Here is a 20,222-nt window from a genome sequence, read left to right as displayed (position 1 = left end):
GGATACACCTCCCGCTGTAATGCCTATTAACCTCTTAAGGACACAGGGCCTGTACGCCCTGCGCCCGCTCTCCTGCTATAACGCGGGCTCACAGGCTGACCTTGCTCATGGCCGGGTGGTCCTGGTGGCTATCAGCCACCAGGACCCGTGTCGAATGCCGACATCACCAATCACGGTGATGCCCAGCATGAACTCCTTAGATGTGGCAATCAAAGTTGATTGCAGCGTCTAAAGTGAAAGTAAAACATTCCCGACAGCTCAGTCCCACATAGCTGAGAGGACTGGAGGAGGGTCCCTACTTGTCTCCTCTCCATCCAATCAGTGATCTGCTGTTCCATGCTGTTCTGCTGGAACAGCAGAGCGCCGATAACACTGATCAATGCTATGCTATGGCATAGCATTGAACAGTGCATGCAATCAGAAGATTGCATGTAATAGTCCCCTGTGGAAACAAAAAATAGTGTAAAAAAAAAAGTTAATAAATGTGATTTAACCCCTTCCCTGATAATAGTTTGAATCATCCCCCTTTTCCCATAAAAAAAATGTAAACAAAAATAAACGTAAACATATGTGGTATCGCCGCATGCATAAATGTCCGAACTATAAAAATAGAATGTTAATGAAACCACATGGTCAATGGCATATATGTAAAAAAATTCTAAAATCCAAAATTGTGTATTTTTGGTCATTTTGTATATCCTAAAAAAATGTGTAAAAAGCGATCAAAAAGTCCCATCAAAACAAAAATGGTACTAATAAAAACTACAAGCAGTATAATAAAATAGAACCTACATTGGGTATCCTTGTAACTGTAGGGACCTACTGAATAAATGAAAGGTGTCAATTTTACAGAAAAGTGCACTGCATAGAAACAGACCAGTGTTCTGACAGAACTTGCATGAATTGACATTCCAGTGGCTGCCATTATGGATTTTTATGTATACCCCCAGGAGGACTGCTGTGAACCCCTGCTGGTTTTGTTACCTCAAATAAAGAACTGCAACTCTAAAGAAATTAGTAGAATGTTAGGAATGTGTGTTGGGAAGGGTCATAAGACCTATCTTTTACCAAATTTTTGTCCTTTAGAAGAATATTCCAGATGAATGTTCTAACAGATAATTATGGCTATTTTTAATATATATAAACTGTTTATTTTTGAAAAAAGTTTTTCAATTTTCCAGAGAATAAAAAACAACAGGGCAGACATGTCTAAAATGAGTAAGGTACAAAGATTGTAATTTAGAGTGATTAATAGACATGTACTGTATAAGAACAGTAATGCTGTTCAATGTCAAGCGTATTAGATAGTGATTAATGGTGCACAAAACATGGACAAATATTGATAAGCACAAAAGAAACAGCTTATCTATTTCTACTCAATGGCAAGAATTTCACGACTTTGTCTATATTCTGACAGACAACACAAAAAGAGATGGAAAAGCGACAGCAACAACTAAAGAATGTACGGGATTTAGGGGATTCCCTCAAAACTGTACTAGGAGAAAAAGGCAATCTTGTGGATGACAAACTCAGTCTACTAAACAGTAACTGGCTGGCGGTAACATCAAGAGCTGAAGAGTGGTTCCGCCTCCTGATGGTAAGTGGTAGAATAACATACAGTATCTTATACAATAGTAGACTTGGGGAAATTATATGTACACATACTGTTAAACAACCATTGGAAACTTGTTTTTCATACATATTTTAACTAACAGTTAATTTATGCATATATACAGTTTATTGTATTTATTGTTATGATGATTACTAGAATAACTTCTTATTCTCTGTGAAAATGAAGTAAATCTATTGCTTAGATGGCCTATCTTGAGAGCTTTATTTTAATATAGTATTTTGATTTGCATGTAAATAAAATTTATAGTATAACATATGTCATCTTTTAAAAAAGACCTCAAAACAATGTGATAAACACTACACCTTCAGTAAATTAAGCTTAATATGAGGTACTGTACATTCATGGATCCCCAAAAATACATGCTTTCTTTTTAGCCATTGAATTCCCAATTAAACAGCTTGAACTGACCAGAATGGGCTGCTATTTAGACTTTACAGTTTCTTTGGTTATGGACAAGTCATAATAGTTTACTAATTTGTGAGCCCGATTTATATATAGTATGTATTGTATATAGATATGGAATTATTCACCTTCAAGTTAGTGTTTTCTGAAATTGTTCAGTAGAATTTTTTGACCCCCTATATTTGCCAATATTTTTTTTGCAGGAATATCAAAGGCAGATGGAAGCTTTTAACCAAGGAGTTGATAACACAACTGCTTGGATGTATCACGCAGAAAAATTACTTGATGAGATGGAGATACAAAATCCACAACAAAGAGAAGAAACATTGAAGGTATCCTAACCTAAAAGCAGTATTCAAGTGTTAAAAAAACTGTATATAAATAAAACCTTCACCCCAAAACATATAACTTACTGATATAGAGTTAACTGGTTTCAGTGGGGAAGATTTATCAAAACCTGTCCAGAGGAAAGTTGCTGAGTTACCCATAGCAACCAATCAGATCGCTTCTTTTATTTTTCAGAGGCCTTTTAAAAAATGAAAGAAGCGATCTGATTGGTTGCCATGGGCAACTCAACAACGTTTCCTCGGGACAGGTCTTGATAAATCTCCCCTAGTATGTTTTTGCTTAAAATACACCTAAAAGGAAGCTGTGTAGTTATTTCCTTTTCAGTGCAATGTTGTCTCTACATCTCTCCCAAGGTGAAGCATCATCCTCTGCTGTCTCAGACGGCATGGCTGAATGTTGTCGCTGAGCTCTAGTTCCATCCTATAAGTAATGTGTTACATGCCCAGGAGGGGAGTAAACAAGCTTGGTTACTATGGCTTGGTTAATTATCAACAAAGCAATCCTATTCCATGTACTTCACCAGTAAACTTAAAGTTCCTACTTCATTTCAAAACTTCATAAAACCAGTTACTGACAGGTAGTTACATGGCTGTGTACAGTCTAAAGAATTCTGAATGGGATCTATGATACAATAATCTACATGGTTCATTGGTTACGGTGTACCTGTCAGATCCCACACAAAAAAATGTATATGTTACTCAGTACCTAATCCTGACCATGTGCATCTAGTTGTTATGCCTCTATCACCTATAAAAATACCTTTTATTATAGAAAAAAAAATTTCATTAGCTCACAGTATTAGAAATCCTCTCAGGGGAAGGGGGCGTTTCCCTCCGATGTGTGTAAGGGAGGTGATTGGTGGGTCTGCTCATGCAGCATTGTCCATAAGTCATCTCTTGTCTATGACCCATGGACAAGCCTGATGCTGTTGTAGGACTTGTTACTGTCCCAGTAGGCATAGTAACCCCATTAACCATATTACAAAAAAATCTTTAATTTTCATCTGTAACAACACATAATACGTTTCTGGATCTGACAGTGCCCATTTAAATAAAAATACTTATAAACCCTTAAAAAAAAGCATAAAAGATAACAATATAGAAAATGGGGATTCCTTGTAATAGTTTGTCGTTAATATATATATATATGTATATATATATATATATATATATATATATATATATATATATGTTCAGATTGAGGAGGAAATTCTTGTTTTTCTAACAGAACAATGTAATATAATGCAATATCAAACTCCTATGGTTCTGCTTATCTCTAGGGAAAACAAAATAACAAGACTAATCCATTATTTCTGATCAGTGAATTTCCTAAAATGAGGCATCTTGAGACTTTAGCAGCCACATTACAAAATGATGATGCCTGGGGCCAGTTTACCTAGAATACATATGTTTTTTTACTATTTATACTTCAAATGTACTTTCAGTGACTTCTCTTCATGAAATACTTATGGTCATCCTATGTGTCGGTCTGTAGGTTTTAAAATCTGAGCTGAATGACATTCAGCCAAAGGTGGATTCAATCCATGATCAAGCTGAGGAGTTAATGGCAAACCATGGCGATCACTGTAAGAAGATTGTAGAGATCAAGATGTTGGAACTTGACCAGAGATTTATTCCTATTTCCCAAAAAATCAAGAGTGGAAAGGTACTTTAAAGCCATAAACATAATTTATAACATTGTTTGATGTGTAATCCTATTACAGGACAGGAAGTTATACTGCATAAAACAAAGGACTAGTATTTACCATTTGGCTTTAGATTTTATTAAAAATATACATATTTTTATTATTTATTCAATTATATTACTGAGTTATGATATTCATTTCTGATGAAATCTAAATAATCTCCTTTTCTACCTAAGGTACACAGTCCTGCATTTATTTAATACGTTTAGTTTAGTTTATAATAGTTTTATCAGTAGCCAATAAAACTGCAAGCCAATAGAATTTAGACATATTACCAATCTTCATAGCCCATATGTTCTAGATGCTTTAACATTTTTTTTTTGTTGTTGTTGTTGTTGTTGTGCCAAGGCTGTTTTCGGGCCTTAATATTGGATAATCTGTAACTACTTTCTTGTGTGTGGCAACTGTATGTATAATTTCATTCCATGCACATCCTAAATATAGATACCAGTCAACTATCAAATGTGTATAAGGGCCTTCTTAGTCTACCCTAACCCTCAGGTGTTGGAGGTAAATAAGGATCCTTCCACTCTTGGAGAGATATACTGTCTCCAGAGGTGTCTGGTATTCTTCTTCTCCCCTCTCTCCATTGAGTACACATTTTGTAGATAAAATGCTTAATCATGCTCATTTAACTCTTAAGATATCAAGAAGAGTAATGACAGTAGCAAGGGAAATAAGCAAGGAAAGAGAGAGCTAAGTCTGCTACAATATTCTTTGAAACCTATGCCAGAGTGAGGTTCAAATCGAATTTAAATAACTTTATGATCATGAAATAATTTTAGCAACCAAATAGGGTTTCTTACCTTCTATTAAAAGATGTAAAATAAAATTCAACATATAGCATAATTTCTAAATTTTGCAATTAATGAGTAAACATATAACTAAATGTATACATTAATATCCAATATGTATATATATATATATATATATATATATATATATATATATATATATATTTTTTTTTTTTTTTTTCTAATTAAATCCTTGACTTTATTCCACATGCAGCAACTGTTTGTATTTAATCTTTCTCATTTGCTCATGCTAATTTTTTTTTTTTTTTTAGCTCGGAATAAAGTAGGTGAAGGTTTAGAACAATACAGAATGTGCTAATCTCATAGGACAAAGCAACCTGTTGAAATAATTATTATTTTAATAAGGTTAATACTATGGGATAGGCACAGAATCATAATGTAATGGGAATATGTCATTGAAGTCACATATTAAATCTAGCTATAGACATTCTATAACTGTCAGCTCAATAATAGTTGGAAGATTACGATGTCAAATACCCCCATTAACATGCTAGACCAAAGCTGTGTGTTCATGCTGTGAAGGTGGGAGAGAAGAATTGCTGCCAGAAGCTTCAAGTACCATATTTCTACTGAAAACCTCAACCTGAATAATTTAGTATGGGCTCAGAAGGGTTAGAACTTAGAATAACAAAACAAGGGTTATGACTTAGAATAGACAACAACCCAGAAAGGGTTATGACTTAAAAAAAAAAAAGAAATCTCTAAAATTGGTTCCTGCTTTAGTTGATGCAAGCAGCCTATGCTTATGGACAGCCATTTATTTGACTCTCCACCATGCAATACATTTGTCTACTAAAAACAAAAAAGTTGTAACTGGTGCAAAATAGAGTGGTGGCTCACTTCTCCGTTGGGTGTAGCTATGTTACTGGCCCACTGCATTTCACAGAAGAGTACAATAGTGAACTGTACTAAACTGGTTACATGTGTGGCAATGCATACCGTATGCATTGTTGCTCACTGTTTACGCATCCACCAGGCTGTGTGCAAGGGCACATGTACAGTAATTTGGTACCATAATAATATCTGGTGCATTAGGTTAATGGATTGTGTTAACACGATCAAGATAACCACAGCTTCAGTAGTGATCTGTAGTAGTGTAGTGATCTGTAGTGTTTATGCTATGCTAGGATATTGCATTGTTGTGATGATAGAATATAGCTTAGAGTGGTGTGGAACATATTAGGTCTTCTTTTTTTCTGGGACCAAGAAGCGTCAGCTCTGTAAATTGTGTAGTAGCACAGTAACTCTGCTTACAGTGAAGTTAATGGGTGCCACAGTTCTGCCAAACATCTGAAAAGTGGAGGCACTGGGTTTTGGCACCCCAACAATCTTATATTGATTGTCTGTCATAAGGATTGGCCACTTCTAACCATAGGAAAAAAAACTGTAATCAGAAAAACTGCAACAGAAAAAAACTGCAATGAGAAAAGAAAAACCCTAAATCAACAACCCTTATGCAGTAATCCCCCAAAGAAGACATGTGCAGGCACTGCTACAAACCATATCCATTTGTGAATAGTAACCAATATAATATACAGAGGTGAAAAACATGAGTTACACCAGACAAACAAGCCCTGTAATAATCTGGGTAGTGAAAACAAGGTGCAACAGCACTGTGCAAATGTGCAAATGTGTGAAAGAGCAATCAAAAAAACAAGCACAAAAAAAAAGATATGTGAATCCAAGTGGTTAAATCCGGTGACACCCCTTGCTTTTTACTACCAACAGCTTCCTAATAAAAAAAATTTTTGTCACCTAGTACACCGTTTTTCTTTTTCTTCAGCTATTTAGTACCCCTAACTTGTAATATTTTTACTTTTAAAAAAGGAATCCAAAGAATTTAAAACATTTCAATAAGTGAACCATGACAATGTCCACTGGTCTCGCTGTTAAAGATACCATGATTGTAGTGAAACCTTTTTTTTTTTGTAGGTGTTGTGATACCCCCTTGGTACCTGTAATACAGCTTTACAGACATTTGAGCATATTAATACATGTAGCTTAGCCCTTAAAGGGGTACTCCAGCCCTAGACCTCTTATCCCCTATCTAAAGCATAGGGGATAAGATGTCTGCGCGATCTCCATGCTGCACCCACTCGTCATCAGCCTCACAGAGCGAAGATTGCTCCTTGTCTGATGACTCACAATACAGGGGTTGGAGTATCATGATGTCACGGCTCCACCCCCTCGTGATGTCACACCCCACCCCCTCAATGCAAGTCTATGGGAGGGGTGGAGCCGTGACATCACGATACTCTGGCCCCACGTGCAGGAGGCTAGGGGTCCCACAGGCTGTCCACCCCCCTGCTTCTTTCTGCCTTCTGAAACAATCTGTCTCTATTAGCATACTCAAATTCTGTGCTACTCTCTGTGGCAGGAGCACAAGCACAGTTAGTTTACAGACAGCTCTCACTAGTAACATGAGACGCATGTCACGTGAGTGCTGTGTTCCGGCATAGTAGCAGAGCACTCTAGCAAGAAGAGAGCTGTCTGTAAACTAACTGCACTTGCGCTCTTGCCTGAGAGTGCAGCGCAGAATTGGAATATGAAAGGGGTTATCCACCATAAGGTGATTTTAGTACTTACCTGGCAGACAGTAATGGACATGCTTAGGAAGGATCTGCGCTTGTCTTGGGGCTAAATGGCTATGTTGTGAGTCCACCATAATACTGTGGCTAGCTTTTTGTGAACTTGTATTTCCTGTTTGGCTTTCCTTTTTTTGACTACAAATCCCATAATTCCATTTTCCTCCCTCCCACACATCAGCCACCCCACCCATTGATCTACAGCTATCAAAAGACTAGTGGTTTTCAATCAGGGTGCCTACAGCTGTTGCATTAGTTGCAGATTGATCTCTCTCCCACCAAGCGATCATTCCACCCATTGAAGCAGACAGGCTTCCTGTTATTAGCTGACTAGTGAGTCAGGTTTCGGCCGCATTGCAAGCTGGGAAAAATTCCCCTGGGATAACCCTTTAATAGAGGCAGATTGTTTCAGTAGGAAGAAAGAAGCAAGGGGCGAGCAGCCGGTGGGGCCCCGCCTTCTCCATGCAATTAACCAAATTGAGTATGGGACTTTTTTCGGGCAATATCACAGGAGCCACTGAACAGAATTTGGTAACTGACACCTCTTTGCACTCCTGTTTACCCACATTATAACCCCGTGTATTGGGTTTAGTGTGGGTGATCAGGGTGACAGTTTTCCTTAAAAAAAATCTGAGGCTGACATTAGGATTCCTTCCACAGTTGTACTGGTGGATTTGAACAAGATTAACCCCTTTGACACTCAATGGGGCTTGTTCCCCATACAGATGTAGCTAGTTACATCCCTGGCACACTAAGATATTGTACTACACTCCTGAAGTTGAGATAAGTTGTCCTAGCGCGTTAGACAAAGCTAAGTTTACTCCTCCATTACTGGCCTTATCTTGATACCTGGTGTATTAGGATATCCCACAACAACTTAATGCTGTGTTGGGTTAACACACTCAAGATAATTGTGACCACTTCTGTATTTTCTATGTGAAATATAGACTCTGAAGTAGACTGTGTATTATGACCTATTATGGCATATTACGTTTATTATGATCTAGAGCATCTATAGAAAAATGAATTAGAAATACAATATTTGAGAATGTATCTTATAAAATTTATTTTTCTAAAACAGGGAATGGTTTCAACCAAGGAACTGGAACAGTTTCATTCTGATTTACACAAATTGCTTGAACCACTGGAGGCTGAAATTCAGCTAGGAGTGAATCTCACAGAAGAAGACTTTAATAAAGATATGGTAACGTATATGGGATAGATACAGTACATATATTCTCTGTCTTTTCAAAATGTGTTTCATACATGCTGGCACATTATATTCTGTTCAAAATCTGATATCTTAGTGGGGTTGGACAAATAAAAGAACAAATGATGATATTCATAAGCAGGAATGACCTTGGCTGTGTGACTAAACAGAACACAGTCCAAACTGACTGACGCAGATAGAGACTGGTTAAGACATTTTACTTGTGCTTTCTGATAATACATTAATTTTACGTGGGCGTTGTACACTGTTTGTCTACTATATGCCTGCTATATAAGTAACGTTTGGGTGATGTATATATGTATGATATGGAAATATAGGGAAGGGGACAACAAGGCACATGACTGCACAGAATACCAAGCAGGACAGGATTTTCACAATCATGCAAGGGAAGAAGCATATGAATAGATTTTAATTACAGCTAATTTTATAATAATAAAACACAACCAAAAAAACAACAGGTGAAATATATATAGTAGCAAAAATAAGCGTCAATTTAAATATATATATTTTTTTACCAGAGTGAAGATAATGATGGGCAAATAAGAGAATTGTTACAAAGGGGAAATAGTCTTCAGCTCAAAATTGGAGATGATAAAAAGAGAGAAGAAATCAAACGGAAACAACAACTCCTACAATCTAAACATAATACTCTCAAGGTAAATCAAACATTCTTAAGCTTTATATACCCAACAGGCTATGTATTTAAGTGTAGACATTGAATATCATATAAGAAAATATGACTCTTGGGGGAGTTTTGTTCAGCGTGACGTGAACACTTTTGAAAAGGTAATTTTGTTACCAAACTAACCATTGTTCAACTTATCAATGCATTTATTATAAAAATGATAGATAGATGATAGATTGATACTAGAGATGAGCGAACTTACAGTAAATTCGATTCGTCACGAACTTCTCGGCGTGGTAATTGATGACTTATCCTGCATAAATTAGTTCAGCTTTCAGGTGCTCCCGTGGGCTGGAAAAGGTGGATACAGTCCTAGGAGACTCTTTCCTAGGACTGTATCCATCTTTTCCAGCCCACCGGAACTCCTGAAAGCTGAACTAATTCATGCAGGATAAGTCATCAACTGCCGAGCCGAAAAGTTCATAACGAATCGAATTTACTGTAAGTTCGCTCGTCTCTAATTGATACATAGATAGACAGATAGGTAAATATTTGTTACAAGTGAAATTAATTCCAGAGGACTGCACATTTAAGGGTTTAAGTAAATATTATTAAGACAAGAAATACTAGAATTATAATAAAAAATTAACTAAATGAACCACATATTGGTACAGTGGCAGAGAAGATACTGCTTACAAGGTTTTTACAATTTTCTAGATAAGGAGACAGTAGATGAAGGTAGAAGCTCTTCAGATGGCAGTGTAGTTACACATGTATTAAAGGTTGTATGTCTTTTTAAAAAGATGGGTATTTAGGCTGCTTCTGAAGGTTGCAACATCATATGTTGATAACTGCATAAAAATAGTAGAATACTGACCTCGCCTGCTCCTAATGGCACTGCAGCTGTCAAACCTCCCATCTCTGCTGTGCTCGTGTTTGTTCACCTTCTGATGATGTCATGTTCCCTACTTAGCGAATCACATAAGTATAGGCAATTCTTAGGAGGTATTTTTGAGGCTAGTGTGTAAGAAGCAGACAAGAGGAAAACAAGAAAGGCCTAGCGAGGATTGGAGATAACATGTGGGGATGTAAAAAGAGATTAGGTCAGAAATTTTACAATGGGGAAATTTATAGACAGCCTTGTATATCATTGTAATATTTGGAAAGTTCAAAGGTTTAATGGATAGCAGTAAAGAGTTTGGCAAAAAAGAGAGGTAAAGAGTAATGAGCGGAGAAATAAAACATAAAGAGATAGATAAATGTGAGATGGATAGATAGATGATAGATATATAGATAGATAGATAGATAGATAGATAGATAGATAGATAGAAAAAGAAGAAAAGCAGCACATCCCAACAATGTAGAAAAATTAGGTGCACGCAGAATCTGGAGCCTGGGTCAGAGGCTCTTGCTATAAATCTCTCCACAGCACCAATTGTGACAAAAAAGTGGTATATGGAATAAAAAAAAACATGTTTTTGTCACGATTGGTGCAGTTGGGTAATACTTTTTCTCTTTCTAGATAGATAGAGACAGAAGACGGAAACTTATTTCATATTTTTGTAAACATCCGTTCATTTCAAGAATGTAGATTTTATTTTTATTTTTTTGTAAATAACAGCTTATTAAAAAGCCTTAAAAACAATCACAGTGAGTTGTAAAACATTTTAAAATTGGTTGCTTTACTGGAAGCTGGGGATGTCATATATATATATATATATATATATATATATAGGATTATATCTAATTATTACAAAATGTCCTCTTTAAATCTCTTCTATAGAGCACTTCATTATTGGTTGTGTTTTCAAGAAGTGAGGTCATTGATTTTCATTTTTTTGTTACTCAATAAAGGCATTCACCCTTGACAGATAAGGAAAAAAAAAAAGACTCAATGGAATATTGATTCCTTTAAGAAAATTCAGACAGACGCCTACTTATTTTTGTGGCAATTCCGTACAAATATAAGTATTCTCTGGATTTCTAGATTTTCTGTGTTCATTGTAGAACACTTAATTACTTATCTGCAGTTGCTCTAACTGTATAAATGAATATGTGATGTAAGTCATTTATGAAGTCTACTTAAGTACATGAACCGAGCAGTCATGAGATCAATAGTTATGTATGCAAGCATGTTTCTGCGCCATTCCAATATGCACTAAGGATTTTCATTGCATACATCACTGCTTTAAGTGCTATTTATATCTTTTCTCATGGAGACCTGTTTCTGCATCACAATTCAGGCAGCAACTCTCAGGATTCCAGAATTTCAGCCATTCATTTTGTTACTGGAAAGGTCCATTTAACATCTTAAGATTTGCAAATGATAACATATTTATACACATCCACAATATTAAAATAACTAGCAAGTAAAGTGAATAACATTTATTATTTTGTGAGCATAGCACTAGTCAAGGGGTGTCATATAGTATGCAGCAACAGTCAGTTCCAAATTATTAGGTCTGATAAGGTAAACCCAGTATGCAGTGGTTAGTGCCTACCAAAAGTGGGCCAAATAAAAAAATATAGTAAACCAGTGACAGAGTCATGGACACCTAAAGCTCTACAATTTACATGGGGAGTGATGGCTAATCCATCAGACCTGATCCTTAAAAACAGGTTCTGAAGTACAAATTGCTAAAAAGGTTAATGGTCACTATGATACAATGCTGTCATAAAACTCAGTGGTATGGGGCTGCATAGGGGCTCCTGGCTGGTCACAGTGCCCATGTTGACCTAAGCGCACAATGGATATGTGTGCATAAGAACAGGACCATGGAGCTATGGAAGAAGGAGCCTTCATCTGATGATCCATGTTTTCTTTGACATCATCAGCTGGGTGTGGATGTATTACTTGTGGAAGAGATGGCACCAGGATGCACTGTGGGAAAAATACAAGGAAGCGGAGGCGGTGTGATGGTCTGATCAGTTTTCATGCCATATACTTAAACATTGTTTTATGACAAGACCACCCTTACGTGAGACAGTATATCATAATGGCAATGGCCTTTTCAAGAAGAATAATGCACTCTAACACACTACTCAGGTTTGAGGAATATAGCAAAGAGTTTAAGGGGGTAACCTTGCCTGACCTGGCTAAATTCCTCATATCTGAGTCAAATTAACATCTGGAAGCTTTACTTCACAACGTAGAGTACTCAAAGGACCGACACAACATTTGTTTTTAATGCCACGTATGATTTTTGGATTGAAAGATAGATATATTTGAGAGAAAAATATTTCAGCAGCCATAACTAAACATATATTTTCCACATTGTGATCCAAGAAATTATAGATGGCTTTTGTAATGCTTGTGAAGTTATTTTTTATATACACAGTTGTCAGCAATTTTTAGATATGGCTGCTGCAAAAACTTTAATGCGTAAATAGTTTTGATGAATACATATGAATACATTCCTATGTCCTGCAGGCAATGAACTCAAGATAGGCCTCCATGTACAATGTAACAATTGTAAGTAATTGATCTTTAATCTACATGTAGATTAAAGCTTTAGGGTATGATCATATATACAGGATCTTCTGCATATTTTTGCTGCATATTTTATGCAGCTGACTTCAACAGGTAGAAAAATCAGCTGCAGAATATAAGCAACAAAAATTTGCAGCAGATCCTGTATGTGTGAACGTACTCATAATACAATGTCACCAATCACCTATCCTTTAACTCACCTCCAGCAATAGTCCGAGCAGCCTTTCCTGTCATAAGTTTAAAACTGACAGCAGGTACCTCAGCCTGGAGTACGGTCAGTCTGGCTGCAGAAGCAACAATGCTGTAAGCAATAACTGCAACACTTTTTCTCGTTGGATTTACACTATGCTGTTACTTTGTTGTGCCTAACAAACTGAAAAATACATTGGTGATTTGTAGTTCTACTGTGTTTTTATCATTCATATTATGAATAGGATTTAAGATCTCAAAGAAGGAAAAAAGCCCTAGAGATTTCCCATCAGTGGTATCAGTACAAAAGACAATCTGATGATTTACTTAAATGTTTGGATGATATTGAAAAGAAAATTGCCAGTCTTCCAGAACCCAAAGATGAGCAGAAGCTTAAGGTACACTTATCTATATATACATATATTTTTTGTTTAGTGTTTAGTGTTATGTGTTGAATGTGCCATGAAATACATACAGTATAATACATGTTATCACTATGTTATAAAGCCATGCATTGCAGTGTATAATATGATTTGTAACTTTATGAAAAATTATAAGTCAGTGATACAGTAACATCCAATTGTATAATTAATAGTAACTATTGTGTGATTAAATGCATATAGTTCTACACTGCATGTGCATTATGTTTTAAGACTGTCACATTTTTGTTTTATGTAGTAGGTGAGTTTATTTAGTTTCTATGTAACTATATCTTTTCATGTCAGAAATAGGACTTAAAGGAGTCCTCCAGTGGAAAACTTTTTTTTTTATCAACTGGTGCCAGAAAGATTAACAGATTTGTAAATTACTTCTATTAAAAAAATCTCAATCCTTCCAGTACTTATTAGCTGCTGAATACTAAAGAGGAAATTATTTTCTTTTTGGAACATAGAGCTCTCTGCTGACATCATGGCCACAGTGCTCTCTGCTGACATCTCTGTCCATTTTAAGAACTGTTCAGATTAGGAGAAAATCCCCATAGAAAACATATGCTGCTCTGGACAGTTAGTAAAATGGACAGAGATGTCAGCAGAGAGCACTGTGGTCATGATGTCAGCAGAGAGCTCTGTGTTCCAAAAAGAAAATTATTTCCTTTGTAGTATTCAGCAGCTAATAAGTACTGGAAGGATTACAATTTTTTAATAGAAGTAATTTACAAATCTGTTTAACTTTCTGGCACCAGTTGATTTAAAAAAAAAAAAAAAAGTTTTCCACTGGAGTACCCCTTAAATAATTGCAAAGAACTGCAACTCCCTCATTAAAAATTAGAGGCAACCACAATATTACTGCCTCTCTGCTAAATGTTCTAGACTTTTAGATGCCTTTTGTCTTCTTTGGTTTCTGTATTTATTTTAGTCAGGCTTTCTGGTGTTTTGACAGTAAGAAACATGCACTTTTCAGTACCATTCATGTTGTCAAAGATACAGAAAGCTTGAGAGAAACCTGACATTCAAGGCTTTAGAGACTCAATATTCTATGAAATTATGAATTGATTGACATATTGTTTATAAACAGATTTGCTGTTAAAGCAGAATTTGTTTTGTCCAGAGTATCTATCCATTTCTTATAATTCCAATATTTGTATATTTCCTAAATTTGCATTAGTGTAATTGATAGCTGTATACAATGATGATAAAACTAAGTAGTAGTAATAGTAGTAACAATAGTAGTAGTTGTAGTCGTTCATTGGTTGAGACAAGAATAGATACCAACGAAGAAAAATTAATAGAGATCTATTTTAGCTCTGCTAAAACACTAGACATGGAAAATATATGAAACCTCTAAAATGTTCATGTTATTAATAATATTGACTGATGTTATGTATCTTTGTTCCAGATGAACTAATGACTAACAGTACGTGGATGACTCTTTCTCATATTAGCACACTTCATTCATCAGTCCATATCCATATGTTACTGTCCAGTCAATCCAAATTGTCAGCTGCATCCAATCCAATCAGTTCTGTTTTATTTATTTATTTATTTATATTGTTTCAAACATATTATTTTGCTTCATTATTGCTTTGGTTTGCCATTAAAGAACAACATAAAACAGCATATGAAAAACATATATAGACTGTTGTTGGGCAGACAATATTTCCCAATTTTATTTTATAAAAATGTACAAAACTCATTTAGCCAGAGAGTGAGACCTATGGATAACTTTGTTAATGCATGTATTTAATACACAGGCAAAATAAAGTCACAGGACCATATTATGCATACATTAGTAATATTGTAGTACATTGTTTAATTATTTCTAAAAATAAAGTCTAATAAGAAAGAAATGACAGAAGTATGTTGCTGCTTCTTCTTATGTAACTTCCTTAGATAGCTAACTGCCCTGGGCCCTGTATTGGTTTTACTCACTAGGAGATTGATGGAGAATTGGAGATGAAGAAAGAAGAACTGAATGCAGTACACAGGCAAGCTGAACGTTTGTCTAAGGATGGGGCTGCCAAAGCAGTGGAGCCAACTCTGATACATCTTAACAAACGCTGGCAAGAAATTGAGAGCAAATTTGCTCCATTCCGAAGACTACACTATGCACAAATTGTGAGTTTTATTTGCAAACCTGAGAGTTTGCAACTAACCCAATTCTACTAACACAAGTCCACTTAAAATGAAGGAAACTTAGTACAGGTTCTGTATAAGAATATCCTGTATAGCCCTCTAGTTAAATACATATAACCTATTTAACACCACACATGTGAACTTTGCATTCAAACAGTCATTGGTGCATGTTACATTTCGTTGCTTCATACATTTTATCATAGCATTTAAAAATATCTAATTCATGTTGCTCTTCATGGTATCACAAAAGAAGAAATAGAAATAGGTTTTCAGTTATTCATTTCATGCAATCTTTATTTTCCCATATATATGATATATATATATATATATATATATATATATATATATATATATGTGTGTATATATATATATATATATATATATATATATATATATATATAGCAGTCTTGTACAGCTAAAGATTAAAGAGATTGTCTGGTTTTGGAAAGGCCTTTTCAAATACTCTTAGAGAACAATGAGTTTACAGAATTGGGTATCCTGTTACGATACCTTGCCTATTAGCCAGAAATGCTAGTAGGAATATCTCACTCTGGAACAACTGGCATGTCTATGCACTACACAGACAAACTTTTGATTTTATAATAATTATGTAATGCCTTATTTAACCTACGGTGGCACTGCAGGAAAACTGAACATATAGACACGGATCGCAGCTGACAGGTGTTTCAGCAGCAAGACCCACTATGTTCAGTTTATCATTGCAGGACCCTTTCTGGAAAAAGTTATTATCTAAAGCATACAAACTCTAAAACTAGAAAAGCAATCATGGTTTTACTACAGATATTTTTTCCTGTGCCATAAAATATAACGCTAACCCAAATAAAGTTGTTTTTTATCACAACAAAGTTGTAATAAAATATCAACTTTACAATAAAGTTGGAAAGAAACCAGGTGATGTGTTCAAAGTGTATAAAATCTCATGGACTTTCTTTAGTGGTTTATTGCTTAAAGGGGTACTCCACTGGCCTGTATTCAGAACATTTAGTTCCAAATGCTGTGTGCATGCTGTGGGGGTTGGTCACGCCCCCTTGTGACATCATGACGTGCTCCCTCAATGCAAGTCTATGGGATGGGGTGTGGCATGACTGCATGACGGGGCATGGCCGACCCCCTCAGCACCCCCACAGCGTTTGGAACTAAATGTTCCGAATGCTGGCCAGTTGAGTACCACTTTAAGCCTAGTGATATCATATACAGGGTGAATTGCAAAATGAATGTCATTGGCAAATTGACAAAATCTTATGAATAGACCAAATGATTACCCACAAAAATACTTTCCTATTGTACAATCACATTCCCTTTTGACGTGTGGCAGAGATTACAGACAGGTTATTTGTTGAAATTGTATTGTTCAATACTGTTTTCACACAAATCTTATTTTGCTCTGAATATTTGTTTTTTAAAGAAAATATCCATTGTCTTCTTCATCTTAGTTTGGGATCCATTTCCATTATTGTTTTCCAATGTGTTTATAAAAAGTTTAAAAAAATTCTCTCCATATTATTATATTAGTAAATAAACAGGAACGATAAAAAGAAAGAGTAAAACATTCTCAACCAATTTTCAACCATGTCTCAAACATCTGAGAACATGTGCTTATTGCTTTCACATTGTGGCTACCGCCATATAGTCTCATATTCTGATTAAAGAGTTATTGAAGTTAGTGGACATTTATGTTAGTTTCAATGCATGTGCTATTTTTCTGCCTAAAAAAGTAGAGTAAAAACTGTACTCTATTTTCCACTTATCCCCATTTTACCCCATACTTGACTACTATGTACTGTAATAAAATACCAACAAAAGGCAAAAAAAAAATAAAAAAAAAAATTATGGAAGCAAACAATCTATAATGTATGCCTTACTAATGGCATGGTCTAATAGAATATTTATTTTCTTAACAAATTATGTGGTCCTTGTCTATCACTAGAGATGAGAGAACTTTTGAAAAGTTTGATTTGGCCTATTCGCGGAATTTTCCGAAAACATTTTTTGGGGTTGAATTTATTTGAGGCGAATCTGTATTAAAAATGGCTATTTCCTCAATAGGGGTGTAAAACAGTTTGCTTTGTTCTAACACAAATAGGGAGTGTGCTGTGTTAGTGAAATAATACTGTTATTCAGTATGACATGCAGATTACAGGCATTGCTATTAGAATCACTTCTGCAGAGCTTCATGTACCAATTCTGGTGAGCATTGGGCTGGCGGTCCTCCGCCGGGCAAGATACCACCTGTTCCAGCCCCTGCCTCTCAGCGGCCCCCTGATTATGAAAGTGCAAATGTTTCATTTAATCAGTTATGGTTCATTCTTATCCAAGCTGTTTCATTGGATTCTTGGGATAATTCCACAGGTAATAGGACGCCGACAACCATAGGGCCGCAGTCCTGAAAAGATTACATTGATTTTTTATTTTATTAAATGTAAGATTTATATTAGATTCCAAAGTTTAATGTCCCGGTGTTTACTTTGAACTAATACTGTATGACTACAAAACCCAATCTAACAAGTAGTCACATGGCGGCACAATGACAGAGGAGACCATAATCTGGCAGAATGACACAGCCTGGAATTGGAATTTAAGGTAATGTCCCAGGCCCAGCAGCATCACTAAACCAAATAGTTGCTGAATGACACAGCCTGGAGCAGGCGGCAGCATGAGTAGACACGAGGGCTTCACAATCCCTAAGATTAAAAGATGAATTTTTAAATTTAAATTGAAAATTGAAGAATTATGTTAGCTAGTGCTACCATAAAATATTTTTAGGTAATTTCCCCGGCCTAGTGGCATCAGTAAACCATATATTGGGAGAATGACGAAGCTTGGAGGTGACAAAAGCATGAGGAGACCATATAGTGTCTGAATGGCACAGCTTGGAGGTGGCTGAAGCATGAGGAGACCATATAGTATCTGAATAGCACAGCCTTGAGGTGGCTGAAGAATGAGAAGACCATATAGTGTCTGAATGGCACAGCCTGGAGTTGGCAAAAGCATGAAGAGACCATTGAAATTTAAGGTTTTGAAATTTAACATTTTGAAATTGAAATTTAGGATTTTGAAATATAAATTTTAGCTAATACTCCCAAGTTTTAGTGTCCCGGGCCCCTGTGTGTGGGTACAAAGGACCAAATTTAACAAGGAGTCACATGTCACATGGCGGTACAATGACAGAGCCTGGAGGTGGAATCAGTTTGAGGAGACCATATAGTTTCTGAATGGCACAGCCTGGAGTTTGTGGCAGCATGAGGAGACCATTGAAATTGAAGATTTTGAAATTGAAATTGAAGATTTTGAAATTGAAATTTTAGCTAACATTCCCAAGTTTTAGTGTCCCGGGCCCCGGCGTGTTGCTACAAAGGACCAAATCTAACAAGGAGTCACATGTCACATGGCAGCACAATGACAGAGCCTGGAGGTGGCATCAGTATGAGAATACCATATAGTGGCTGAATGACCGCCTGGAGGTGGCTGAAGCATGAGGAGACCATATAGTGGCTGAATGGCACAGCCTGGAGGTGGATGAAGCAGGAGGAGACATATCGCGGCTGAATGGCACATCCTGGAGTTTGTGGCTGCATGAAGAGACCATATAGTGCCTGAATGGTTCAGCCTGGAGGTGGCTGAAGTATGAGGAGACCATATTGTAGCTGAATGGCACAGCCTGGAGTTTGTGGCAGCATGAAGAGACCATATAGTGGCTGCATGGCACAGCCTGGAGTTTGTCGCAGCATGAGGAGACCATATAGTGGCACAGCCTGGGGATGGCAGCAGCAGCATTAGGAGTCCTGAAAGTGACCTGGTGACAGGGTGGTGTGGTGGGTGGCAATACCAATACCCGGTGACGAAGATGGGTGAAAAAAGGTCTTATGCGGAGAGATGTTTGTAACTGGGGAACAGCGCCTTCAATCTGTTTTGCACTATCCATATTTGGTGTTGGTGTGGCACCATGGTCAATCTACTCTGATGCATCAGGCATTGGTGGGTGGAAATCCTGGCTTATCCATGCCTGATTCATCTTCACAAAGGTCAGTCTCTCCAAATTTTTCATCGACAGACGAGTTCTCCTTGGGGTGACTATGGCCCCCACTGCACTAAACACCCTCTCTGATGGCACACTACTGGTCGGGCAGGACAGTTTTTCCAGGGCAAACACATGTTGTAGTAGATGAAGCAGTGGAATGACAATGTTCGTCCCGTAATCCTGGTGATTTACTAATAATGTTGCTTCCTAAAAGGGCCTGAGCAAATGGCAGGTGTCATGTATGAGCTGCCACTGATTCACATTGAAGTTACACAGGGGAGTACCCCTATTCGCTTGGATCATCAAGAAATCAGTGATGGTTTTTCTCTGTTCGTACAGTTGCTTTTGAGTAAAATACCAGTCGGTGATTACTTTAGGCCTTCCATTCACAGTATGTAGGCCCTTGACAGATTAACAGGTACAAAATAGTACACCACTTAGATGTATGTTTGTGGTATGAACTCATGAGGGCAGAAAAATGCGCTACAGTACACTTAAAAATCGTATTGGAGTAAAACACCAGCCTGTGATTACTTTTGGTTTTCCTTTCACAGATTCCTTTGACAGATTAAAGGGGTACTCCGGTG

General features: G+C 36.6%; 1 protein-coding gene across 2 annotated transcripts in view; it reads left to right on the top strand.

Annotated features, from left to right (window-relative positions):
* The window catches only part of DMD (dystrophin), a 2,642,350-nt gene that overhangs the window by 1,089,116 nt on the left and 1,533,012 nt on the right, over positions 1 to 20,222 (top strand). For both annotated transcript variants that reach the window (XM_056556147.1, XM_056556148.1), the window contains exons 35-41: positions 1,418 to 1,597; positions 2,239 to 2,367; positions 3,878 to 4,048; positions 8,570 to 8,692; positions 9,238 to 9,375; positions 13,269 to 13,421; positions 15,396 to 15,578. In XM_056556147.1, coding sequence (XP_056412122.1) covers positions 1,418 to 1,597; positions 2,239 to 2,367; positions 3,878 to 4,048; positions 8,570 to 8,692; positions 9,238 to 9,375; positions 13,269 to 13,421; positions 15,396 to 15,578 — 1,077 coding nt within the window. The remainder of the gene's footprint in view (positions 1 to 1,417; positions 1,598 to 2,238; positions 2,368 to 3,877; positions 4,049 to 8,569; positions 8,693 to 9,237; positions 9,376 to 13,268; positions 13,422 to 15,395; positions 15,579 to 20,222) is intronic.

The sequence above is a fragment of the Hyla sarda genome, chromosome 2, assembly GCF_029499605.1.
Source record: "Hyla sarda isolate aHylSar1 chromosome 2, aHylSar1.hap1, whole genome shotgun sequence".
In the NCBI taxonomy this organism is placed as follows: Eukaryota; Metazoa; Chordata; class Amphibia; order Anura; family Hylidae; genus Hyla; species Hyla sarda.
This window is presented reverse-complemented; position numbering and strand designations above follow the sequence as displayed.